The 12,146-nt window shown below is 50.2% G+C and overlaps 1 protein-coding gene across 1 annotated transcript in view; it reads right to left on the bottom strand.

The window, feature by feature from the left end:
- The window catches only part of LOC121441734 (acrosin binding protein), a 12,831-nt gene extending 1,442 nt beyond the window's left edge, over nucleotides 1-11,389 (bottom strand). The window contains exons 1-8 of the mRNA XM_041642995.1: nucleotides 11,347-11,389; nucleotides 10,762-10,977; nucleotides 10,480-10,574; nucleotides 9,978-10,095; nucleotides 7,221-7,683; nucleotides 6,408-6,540; nucleotides 742-921; nucleotides 471-638 (exon numbers count right to left, since the gene is read on the bottom strand). Coding sequence (XP_041498929.1) covers nucleotides 471-638; nucleotides 742-921; nucleotides 6,408-6,540; nucleotides 7,221-7,683; nucleotides 9,978-10,095; nucleotides 10,480-10,574; nucleotides 10,762-10,977; nucleotides 11,347-11,389 — 1,416 coding nt within the window. The remainder of the gene's footprint in view (nucleotides 1-470; nucleotides 639-741; nucleotides 922-6,407; nucleotides 6,541-7,220; nucleotides 7,684-9,977; nucleotides 10,096-10,479; nucleotides 10,575-10,761; nucleotides 10,978-11,346) is intronic.
- Nucleotides 11,390-12,146: the final 757 nt, after the last annotated feature.

Raw genomic sequence — 12,146 nt, 5'->3', positions numbered from 1 at the left:
CTCTCAGCCACGATAGGTCATCAACAACTCAGAGGTGGCAGCTTAGGGGGAAGGGGAAATCCGCTGGTATCACTGATGGGGAAAGCACTGGACAAGATGGGAAGAAGGCTTCAGGAGGCGAGTTCCTCAGGGCCGGGCAGAGTCTAGGCTTTCCCTGTGGCCGTGAGTGAACTCTGGCTTGCAGTAGGCCGTGACTTGACCAATGCCACTCAGCAAACCATGGGTAGAGTTGGGGTCAGAACTTCTGTCTATCTCGCCTCCACGTCTGGAGCGTCCTCACTGCACAGGGTTCCTACTGCTTTGTTGAGTGTGACCCTGATTTACTGGGGGGAGGGTCTGTTAAAGAATGGCAGGAAGGCACTAAGGACCGGGTCTCAGAGCCAGGGCCCCAAGTTCTGGCTTTCCAGAATAAGTTCATAGGGAGAACCAGGAGTGCCTGAGGGGGACAAGGTTGAAGGAAAGTGTCTGACCTTTGTGGGGAGATCCCCTTCCTGGAAGCTAAGGAATTCAGCCCTGAGCCAGTTGGAGACTCGGTAATCTTCGCAGCCCTTCAAGGCAAGCCGGTTACACCAGAAGTCCGAGCTGAGCCCACCATACATATCTAGCCCGCCAAAGCGGCCTTTTTCTGGGATCTTTGCCTGTGGACATGAGACACATGAGAGGCACAGGCCTCTCTACCCCCAGACCTCCTTCCCATGGTCCCTCCAGCCTTCCCTGCTGCAGGCCTCCCGGCTGAGGTACCTGGTTGCCAGTGGATATGCTCTGGGCTGAGAGGAAGGGGCTGATGAAGGGTATCTTGTGGGAAGCACCACACCGCTGCCGCAGCACGGTGCTCTCAGAGTGGCACTGCTCCAGCTTCAGGGAGCAGAAGGCACAGAGGGGACAGGCAGGTGTGTGTCGCCGGCCAAGATTGTCACAGACCTGGGACAGGAGTTTGAGTGAGAGGCTGAGTCTTGGCAGGTCACCCTCTCCCCTGAATCAACCCTCCAGAGCTCACAGCATGATGGGCGATGCTTTTTGGCCTAAGGCCTTTTGCTCATCCTTCCTAAGACTCCCTCGGGGACCTCCCCTCAGTTCTCTCGGGATGGTTTCCCAGCTCCTAAGTAAACTTCATCTGCAGGTGGAGCCCCCATTTTAATACCAGCTCTGGTTTCTTCCCCAAGCTCCAAATTCTCCTTGCCAAGTAACTCACAGGCATCTGACATGGGGGAAGGGAATCCACCCTTGCTTAAACAAGGATCATAACTCTCCTCTCTGTTCCATTAGTGATTGTGCTAGCAATATTTGCAGAGGTCACAGTGCTGGCCAGCAGAGGTAGGAGTGTCACAAGACTGAGACCTGCCTGAGGTACTTGGCAAGACACTGCCTAAAAAAAAAAGAAAGAAAGAAAGAAAGAAAAAGAAAAAAAAATTCAGGGATTTACCCTCTTGGAAGGCGGAGGTAGGAGGATGAGGAATTTCAAAATCTTCAAGTTCTAGACCAGCTTGGCCTATAGAGATCCTTTCCAGCTTGGCCTACAGAGGTCCTTTCTTTAAAAACAAAACAAACAAACAAAAACCAGCCAGGCATGGTGGCACATGTCTTTAACCCCAGCATCCTGGTGACACCGATAAGTGGATCTCTGAGTTCCGGGCCAGCCTGGTCTACATAGTGAGACCAAACACCAAAGGCATGCCATTAATCCCACAAGTACTAACAGATGACACCGGCACTTACTCACGAGGAGAGCGAGGCTCCATGTGGTTAGGGACATTGCTCAGAGTTGGACATGGATCCAGGTCTTTCCATCTCTCAGACCCGCTCGCTCTCCATCACATGCCTAGTTCCTTTCGGAGTGGGGTTACCCATCTCCTAGCTGAGCTGGTCCTGAGTGTTCCTCAGCACAACCAGAAACATCTGCTCAGGTGCACCTTCATCCCACCATCACCCAAGGGGCAGCCTGAAACAAGGCGTGGGCTCCTTTTCAGTCCCTGCTCACCCTGCAGCAGCAGGCGAGGGAGACAGCAGCAGGACCCTGACCCCCGACTTCTATCAGTTTTCCCTTCCCTGCAGTGTTAAATGCCTCCAGTAGCAGCAGGACTTTCTACGTTAGTACCCTATCTGTTTGACTTTGTCTTCTGATACCATGTGCTCAGGAAAATGGACTCTGCTCCCTTATCCAAGCACACTACCCTGAGTCTATGACCTCTGAACTTACGTTTCTAAATAAAAAAAAATCTCTCTCCAGCACACCCTCTTATAATACTGCTGACTCCACGTAATCCTCCCGTGTCAGGCTCAAGTTCCTTCCAGCCAGAGAACGTGTTCATCCTGAGCTCTTCGTGAACTTCTAGGTCCTGCTTGCTGCAGAGCCTTGTGCATACTATCCTCCCTACCAAGAACCCGCCACTGGGCTCCTCCTTGTGCCTTAACTCCCTTCAGGTCTCAGTTTAAACCCCAGTTCCCTGAAGAACATTCTCCGATCACCGCCATCGTGCATGTTGGCGACACCAGCTGCTTTCTCGGCATTCTCTCCTCGTCCCCATAACAGTGCTGACCTCCCAATGCCCAGCTAGGCCTGGCACCAGGTCCTCGGATGTGAAAGCTCTCTCCCACTGAGCACACCCTTTTTCTCCCCAACTAGTTTCCAAGAGAGCAATCATTGAATCTTCTTTGTATCCTGCTAGCATCCCAAGTGTCAAGCAGACATTTGGTGCCCAATCAGTGTTAGCCGAAGACACAGAAGAATGAGTGGTAGGTTGGCTCAGTGGTTGTTTGCTGAATTGTAGTGTTTCAAAATCAAGGAACCATGTGTGGTTGGGTGCACCAGCACACCCAACTACTGCCTACTCCCGAGGCCAAGAGAGCATCACTTGAGCCTCAGACAATACCAACAACAGAAAAAGGGACCCTTAAAAGCACATATCTTTCTGGGACTGGACTTGCTAAATGTGGAAGAAATGTGGAACTGGGACCATTTTACAGATCCCTGAAATGCCGTGGTGGTAATCTTGGTTGTCAACTTGACCAGACCTAACATCAACTAAGAGGCAAGCCTGTGGGCATTTCTGTGAGGGATTTCCTTGACCAGACTCTTTGAAGTGGGGAGAGCTGAAGGGAGGGTGGTAACCCAGATAAAAGGGCGAAGGGAGAAAGCAGATTTCCATTTTGGCTCCTTGCCTTCGCCTCGCCCTCAAGTCCATCTATCCTGTTGCTATCAAAGATGCATTCCTTCACTAATCTCAGAATCTACGTCTTTGGGATTCCAACATAGATTGAAGACCAGCTGCTCCCCAGGATCCTTCTTCCCAGGCTTTAGTACCTGGTCGGGACTGTCAAGACATCCAGCCTCATGGATTGAGCTACCACCAGACTGTTGGACTCTCTAGTGTGAGACAGCCGTGGCTGGACCACTCAGATCATATCATGTAAGCCAATCCAATAAATCCCCTTCGGATGTGCTCATTTTCTGGGTTCTGTTCGTTGAGAGGACCCTGATACAGACTATGAAACCAGTCCCCAGGATGACAACTATCCCCCTGGTGGCAGGCACCACTGTGGAAACTGCAGTGTGTTTTCCTTACTTGAGTTTCCGTTCCTGTCCATGCCTCTGGTGAACTCACCCGTGGACTTACAGAGTGCCTGATCCACCATCATGGTATTCCACAGCTTTGCTTGTAGTTAAGGAACTCACTTCTAAGCCAAGTAAGGGGCCAGTGGGCCCCCACTCACGGAATTCACCGGTTCCCACCATCCTGAAGAGAGCTGGCTTGGCAGAATGGTAGAATGGGCTTTTCACTTTTTCAATTTTGTTTTATGTGTATGGATGTTTGTGTGCATGCCTGTCTGTTCACCACGTGTGTGCTTGGTGCTCTTGGAGGCCAAAAGAGGGTGTCAGATCCCCCTGGACCTCGAGTTACAGATGGTTGTGAATCACCATATGGGTGTTTAGAAATAAACCTGATTCCTTTGGAAGGGCAACTGGTACCCTTAACCACTGAGCCCATTGCTCCAGCCCTTGGAATGGAATTTTTTTTTTGGGGGGGGGGGTTTGAGACAGCTCTGGCTGTCCTGGAACTCAATAGACCAGGCTGACCTCCAACTCACAGAGATCCACCTGCCTTTGCCTCTTGAATGCTGGGATTAAAGGTGTGCACCGCCACTGCCTGGCTTCGAATGGCTTTTTAAGACAGTTACAGCGCCAATCAGATGGGAGCAGCAGAAAGCGCTGGGGTCGTGCTTTCCGGAAGACTGCATATGCTTTGAATCAACCTCCAGCACACACTATGACTTCTTCCATAGCCAGGGTTCAGGGTCTAGGAGTCAAGGAGTGGAAATGAGGGCGGCACCGCTACTCTCACTAGTGACCTAGGAACTTACTTTCTTCCTGTTCCTTGGACTCTTGGCTCTGCTAGCCAGGAGTTGTGGCTCCATAGGGGAGCATTCCTGCCAGGAGTCACAAACATTACATTTCAGTAGACGCTAAGACCCCCCCCCTTGTGCCGCCACTTTGGGGAACAAGTCCCAAGCTAAGAAAGGAACAGATGTTAGGAGGGTGATTGATCCAGTCTACCAAGGGGAAGCTGAATTCCTTCTTCACAATGGAGATAAGATCATGTCTGAAGTGCGGAAGACATTTTAGGGCTCTGGTTGTCAATCTTCCTTATGCTGAGACCCTTTAGTACAGTTCCTCATGTCGTGGTGACCCCTAACCGTAAAATTTTTTGTTGTGACTTCATAACTGTAATTTTGCTCCTGTTACAATTCATAAAGTAAGTGTCTGATATGCAATCCCTGCAAGGCACCGACCCACAGGTTGAGAACTGTGGCTTTAGGGCGTCCTCTTGGTGCTACCACGCCCTGTCCTGCGATCAAGGACAATGGGAAACAACCACCCAATCCAGGCTGGAGGACAGGATCCCAACTCTTCATGGACAGAGGAATGGGTCACCCCTCCATTCAAGGCACTTTCTGAGGGGAGGAGGCACAGAACGAGTAGAAGTTAGCAGTACCACCGGCTAAGGCCCTGTGACCAGTCACGGAAATGAGGACTGTAACTGATGTCTTCCCGTCCTGTTTTGTTAAGGACATGTTTGTGCATATATACACACATAGTAAGCAGCAGACATTTGTGTTTTCTTTCCTCTATTTCTTTATCATGTAATGCAACATCCATTGAGATAATATTAGTGCTTAGGTGTTGTAAATATATATTATCCTATGTAAATTATGGGACACTGGAAGACGAAGCATTCCTCAAGGGATTTTGCCACCTCTTCTTAATGTGTTTAGTTATATGCGGGGTGGTTAGAACACATGTAGGCAGAAATATAATCTTGTCATTTTCATGTGGAGATTAAGCACGACAGAGAGATTGGGTGTCCACTGACAAGGGCTGAGTTTCTCATGGTTAATCTTGGTTGTCAACTGTACTGGGTTTGAAATCAACTAAAAACAGCCACTGGGAACTCCTGTGAGGGATTTTTTGGACCAGATCATTTGAAGGGGGAAGATTGATTCTAAATTTGGCTGCACCGGGCACTCGTAGGCCAGACAGTAAGGAGAGGGGAGAAGGGAGCTCTGCTTCTGGCCTGCTTGCCTTCATGCTCGCCGGCAAGTCCAGCTACCATGCGGAGGTGGCATTCCTTTACTGATATCAGAACCAGTGTCTTCAGGCTTCCAGTGGATAGGAAGACCAGCAGGTCTGCAGGAATCCTCAGGCCTCCAGCGCCAGTCTGGAACCGCTGAGTGCGTCAGGCCGCACAGATTAAGCAACTACCAGATTCCGAGCCTCTCCAGCCATTTGTTGGACTACGTAGACTGTATCACGTAAGCAAATCTAATAAATGCCCTTTTAATATACACTCATTCTTTCAGTTCTGTTTCTCTAGAGAATACTAATACAAATGGTTTCTGTTATGTTTCGGGGTTTTGGTACTCGAGACTGAACCTAGGGTCTTCCGCACGCTAGGCAACTGTTCTACCACTGAGCTTCATCTGAGACTGGGTCTCACTAAGCCGTGTTCATTCTGCTGCCTGTTCCACAGAGTGAACTTGTGACTATTGCTTCAGCCTTGTGAGCAGCTGGGACTACAGCCTGCACCACCAGAGTCAACAGGAATACATTCTATGAACCTTCTGGAAGGAAAAAAGAGCACAGCTAGGTACTGAAGATGCTGACTAGGATTCAAGGGATGGTTTACAGCCTAACTACTTCAAGGGCTGAAGGATGCATTCAAGCCCAGACTGGCTTCCAGACTAGGTCTTGAACCGTCTTCCTCTGTGGCAGCTGGAGATGTCCTTCCAAGGAATCTCTTTAAGCTACCCCTCATGCTTTCCTTGCCCAGCCCCTCACCCATGGCTCACACAGTACCAGGCCCATGGAATGTCCAGTGGCATGTATCCATTAAATAGCATGGTGGACATACCGAATCCCCGAAGCCAAGGATCTCCTCCTCCATGTAGTTCCAGGCCTTGGCTGTGGGAGTCATGGTGCAGGTATTCTCCATAATGGAATAGCATAGCACCATCATGGTCTCCGTGTGGGGCAGCTGCAGGAGGCTGCAAGAAGACAGTACAGACTGGTGGGGATGGGCTAGAGGGGTGGGGCAGAAAAGCCACATCCTCTCTTCCCCACCGCCAAGCAGTTGGGCTTTGGTGACAAGCATTCAGCATGCTTAGCAGAGGACCTCCATCCTGCAGCCGGAGAGGACCTTGGACCATCTGCCTACTTTATACAAATGAGGAACTGAAGTCCAACATGGAGAAACAGTGGCTGGAGAGATGGCTCAGTGGTGAAGAGCAGTCGCTGCTCTTCCAGAAGACCCAAGTTTGGTCCCCAGCACCCACTCTTGTAGCTCACAACCACCCATTTACTGTAGTCCCAGGGGATCCGACGCCCTCTTTTGACCTCCATGGACACCTGCACGCATGTGCATGACAGACACACAGACACACACACCTAAGTAACAATAAATATTAAAGAACAACAACAACAAAATGGAGAAATAACTTTCTGAAGGCTTTAGTGCTAATCAAGGCCAGAGATAAGACCAGAACCCAGGGTGGGGCTTAAAACAAGGATGGGCACAGAACAGGAGGGGCCCCGCCACTGCTAGCTTTGCCTGAAGCCTAAGCAGGTCTGAGAGGGTCTGGAGACCAAAGCTGGTAAGTGGGCTTCGCAATTCCAAAGATGGCAGCAGGGATGGCAGGGCCCATGAAGAAGTCACAATTTCCTGTACCTGCCAGTGCTTGGGCTTCTCCAGGAGTTATCGCTCAGTTCATTCATTGCATCCATTTCTTGGGCTGACCGAATTAGCTCCTGGATGTTCTCCATCATCAGTGGTGGAGAGTCCACTTCTCGGACCCGGGGAGTAAAGGAGGATGAAGGGTTAAAAGACAGCGATTCAGCCTGAAACTTGGGCTCTGAGTCCGACTGCAGGTTGGACGCTGACTCCAGGCCTTCCTCTGTCCCCTGCCCCTCTTCCTGTTTGGCTTCTTCCTCCTCTTCCTCCTCCTCCTGCTCTTCCTGCTCCTGCACTTCCTCTTGCTTATGCTCCTGCATTTGCTCCTGCTTGCGCTGCTCCTGGACCTGCTTGCGGCTGCCCAGCTCCTTGCCCCCCAGCGACAGGGACGACTGCAGCAGCTCCTCCACGTTATTGTTGAGGCGCTCAGGCCATGGCTGGAAGGCCTGGCGATCCGTGGCTGCAGCAAGGTGTAGAGGAGACCAAGAGAAGAGAAGAGCAAAGATCAGATTTCCTTCCCCTGGAGAAACCATGTTTATCCGTGCTACCACGGCAGTGCGGGCCTGTAATCTTATCACCCGGGAGGTGGAGACAGGGGAGGACTTCAAGTCTAGCCTCAGCTACAGATGGAATCGAGGCTAGACAAGGCTGGAGACCCTATCTAAAAACAGTATCAGCACAAGTTGTGTGTGTTTGTTTTGTTTTTTAATCAAGAAATTGGGGGGGAGGGATGAAATTGGGGCTAGAGGGTAATTGCTAAAGTGCTTGCAAGCATGGAAACCTGAGTTCAACTCTAAGGATACATAAAGTCTGGGTATGGGGGGATGGAGAGATGGCTCAGAGGTTAAGAGCACTGCCTGCCCTTCCTAAGGTCCTGAGTTCAGTTCCTAGCAACCACATGGTGGCTCGCAACCATCTGTAATGAGATCTTGTGCCCTCTTCTGGCATGCAGGCATACATGCAGACAGAATACCAAGAATACTGTATACATAATAAATAAATAGATTTTTTAAAAAAGTCTGGATATGGCAACAAGTGCCTACAGTCTGTGCTGGGAAGGTGTGGACACAAGGATGCTGAGGATTTACAGGCTGTCAGTGAGCTCCAAGCTTCTTTGTATTAATTAATTTTTATTTTTTGTTTTCTTGAGACAGGGTTTCTCTCTGTATCCCTAGCTGTCCTGGAACTCGCTCTGTAGAACAGGTTGGCCTCAGAGATCCACCTGCCTCTGCCTCCTGAGTACTGGGATTAAAGGCGTGCACTACCCCCGCCCAACAAGTAATTATTTCTTTGAGACAAAGTCTTGCTATGTAGTCTTGGTTGATCTAGAATTCAGAGTTCCATCTACTTCGCATGTGCTGAGACTAAAGACCTGTGACACCATGCCCAGCAGCTCGGTGTTTCTTTTTTCTTCATTCTTTCTTTTTCTTTTAATGTGTCTATTTTTTTATAATTTATTTTTATTTTATATGCATTGGTATTTTGCCTGCATGTATGCATGGATGAAGGTGTTGGATCTCCTGGAACTGGAGTTACAGACTGTTGTTTTTTTTATTTTTTGCTTTTTTTGAGACAGAGTTTCTGTTTGCATAGCCCTGGCTGTCCTGGAACTCTCTCTGTAGACAAGGCTGGCCTTGAACTCAAAGAGATTCACCTGCCTCTGTCTCCCAAGTGTTGGGATTAAAGGTTTGTACCACCACCACCTGGAGTTACAGACAGCTGTGAGCTGCCATGTAGGTGCTGAGAATTGAACCCAGGTCCTCTGCAAGATCAGCCAGTGTTCTTAGCCATGGAGTCATTTTGCTAGTCACGGATTCCAAGTTTCATGAAAGAACCAGTCTCAAAAACTAAGGTGGTCTAAGCTGGACATAATGGTATATGCCTTTAACCCCAGCACTCTGGAGATTGAGGCAGATCTTTGTTGAGTTCTAGGCTAGCCTGGACTACACAGTGAGTTCCATGCCAGCCAGGGCTACACAGTCACACTCAGTCTCAAAATAAATGTGGTCACAGAGGAAGACCCTCAGTGTTGACCTATGATTTCCACACACATGTACATGCGCGCACAGGCACGCGTGAACACATTTGCATATACAATCAATAAATGTCAAAAGATATCACCATAACAAATGTGTTGGTGGTGTCGCCTTCCCACTTGCCTTACAAGTAAGTGTGCTTGTTCCCTAGAACAAATGTTCCCTTTACTCATCTAGAGAAGACCATGTATTCTAAGGAACTAGCAACTAATTCCTTCTTACTTGAATGAGGGGGATATTAGGAATCAAACCCAGAGCCTCATACATGCTAAGTACATGGTCTACCATTGAGCTATGCTCCCAGTCCAAATACTCTCTAAAATAAAGATATTAATTTACCAAAGGCCTAGAAGGCTTTTATTTTTATTTTCATTTTATGTGTATGGATATATGTCCAGGCACCATATTCATGCAGTGCCAGTGGAGGCCAGAAGAGGGCGATGGATCTCCCAGGACTGCCATGTGAGGGCTGGGAATTGAGCCCAGGTTCTCGGAAGAGCATGCAATGCTATTAACTGGTGATCTCTATGAGTTCGAGGCCAACCTGTCTTTGGAATTAGGAAAACCAGATTCAGACAAAGACCTTAAGTAACAGTGGAAGAAACTCTAGGACGAGAGAGCCTTGATTTATTTCAAGCAAAGCAAAAGCTTCTCCCTTCCCCAATACCCAACCCCCCAGCCCTGGGAACTGTGGTTTCCCCACACTGGGAAGGCTCACCTGAGACATGGGATGCCATGGCAGAAGTCATGGTGGTGGGAGGGACATCTGCCGGAGAGTCTAACTCCTTCAGAGTGTTGGGTGACAGGATGGAGACTGGCTGGGAGCATCGGACCCTCTGCAAGGGAAGAAGAAAGATGGGAACACCTTTTCCCCGAAAGCAGTCATCCCTGCTCCAGGGGGATCCCTCAGACCCCTTCCAAGCAAGTAACAACTCCCGCAGCTCCCGGGTAAGAGGAAGGAACACAGTTCCTCAAATCCTAAGAAAGGGCATTTGTTCAGGCCTGGTGCCAGCCTTCACTCTTTCTCAGTGGACTTGAATGGAAACAACAGAAGGGCCTCTTCCTGCATCCCTTCTCTCCTTTACTCACGGGAACTTGTGTGAGCACCTGAGGAGAGCAGTCACCTTGGCAAACTGACAGGGAGCACGAACTAATGATGCCCTTCCTCAACTTCCCACCTCTACCTTGGTTCTGGATCACCAGATTGAACCTTTTCTCACCTTGGCGTAGTAGACATGGTTGGAGCAACGATACTGTGCAAACTGGCAGAAGGACTCAAACCAGGAAGCATACGGGAGGTCAGAGCAGACAGCACCTGAGGGAGGACAGCAGCCGTGGAGAGAGAGGTTACAGGAAAGCCAGGGCTGGAGCAAGGTCTCCACGAGCAGAGATAAGGAGCGGTCAGCCATATCCTTCCCCTGCCTCCTCTATGACCACGAAACTTTTGCCTTGAGCCTAGTTGGTCTCTGGGTGTCTAGAGTTCCCACTGGTCTGGCCCTCACCATCTGGTACCAATCCATGGTTTTCATATTGGTCCAACTGGACGAGAGTGGGGTTCCGGCAGCCGTGGGTTGCACGGAGGCGGCAGGTAGTCTCTGCTTTCCAGGTTGGGGTCAGGAGGGCGAAGAAGCGTTCATATTCAGTCGATGAGAGAGGGCTGCCCGGAGTGGAGGCCGATAAATCGTCAGTTGGAAGAGGTGTTACGGGCAGGAGCCGCACTGCAGGGAAGGGAGACAGACAAGAATGGACCGTACCCCAAAACATACTCCGCGTCCAGTGGCCAGACCCAGACTAGTAGACTCCTCATGAATTAAGAATTGGTAGGTAGCTGTGTGTGAGAGAGGGGGTCAGGCCGTCTTGGGTGATGTCTGATGACTATAGTGTCCCCAGAAGCTTCTAGGGACAAGAAATTAAGATCCAACCTTTCCCAAGATATGGAGTGGTTCAGTTCGACCACATGAAGACAGAACCAATGAAAAAGGGTTCTTAGGAGGAAGGGACCTGAAGCCCTTTTGGGAGCATAAGGAAGCCTCAGGAAAGATCCACCCGCGTTTTCAGACCATGGCACATCAGCCCTAGCCTCTCACCTTCCAGAAGCAGCAGAAGGAAGCCTGCAGCTAGTTTCATCATGGCCCGGAAGATCCACCCGCGTTTTCACACCGAAGCGACCTCCAACGGGCCAAGCCTCGGAGAGCTGTGGGTCACGGGCTGCTAACGCGGGTGCGGGGAGGCGCGCTACATCCGCTACGTCACAAAAGGTGAGGGTGGGGCCGGAGCACGAGGTAAACTCTCGTGAGCTGCATCAGTTTCGGGTCTTGGTCCGAAGGCAGGAGCCGCAGGCCTTCCAGTCCTTCTTAACCGAGTAAGCCCTCTGTTGCTCGGTACTGCTTTCTTTGAATTTATCTTTGCACTGCCGGGAATTGAGCCTAGACCCTTGCTTCTCCTACCAGAGCTAAAGCCCCAGCCCTGCGTCCCACTTTCAGCCACTTAGGCCTAGACCTCCTCTACATATACAGAACGTGGGCTTAGGGAAGCAATGCTGTACAGAGACCTAGTCGTTGAGTACTGGCAGCACTCTGGACAGCAGAGCTGGAAGGTCTGAAACAAGAGCCGGGACGACCTGACCTGGTAGGTAAGAAGTCGGGCAGTGGTGGCGCACACCTTTAATCCCAGCAGAGACAGAGGCAGCTGAATCTTTGAGTCTGAGGCTAGCCTGGTCTACAGAGTGAGTTCCAGGACAGCCAGGGCTGTTATATAGAGAAACTGTTTGGGGTTGCGGGAGGAGAGGGACAAGTCCAAAGTTAAAATGAACACACGTGTAAGAATGGTTCAGCGGCCCAAGGGACTTACTTTTTCCAAGAGGGAGGGGACCAACACAATTCATTGG

The sequence above is a fragment of the Microtus oregoni genome, unplaced genomic scaffold, assembly GCF_018167655.1.
Source record: "Microtus oregoni isolate MIOR12 unplaced genomic scaffold, Mior012 000002F_ref0000024, whole genome shotgun sequence".
In the NCBI taxonomy this organism is placed as follows: Eukaryota; Metazoa; Chordata; class Mammalia; order Rodentia; family Cricetidae; genus Microtus; species Microtus oregoni.
The sequence above is the reverse complement of the archived record's forward strand: the minus strand, read 5'-3'. Positions and strand labels throughout refer to the sequence as shown.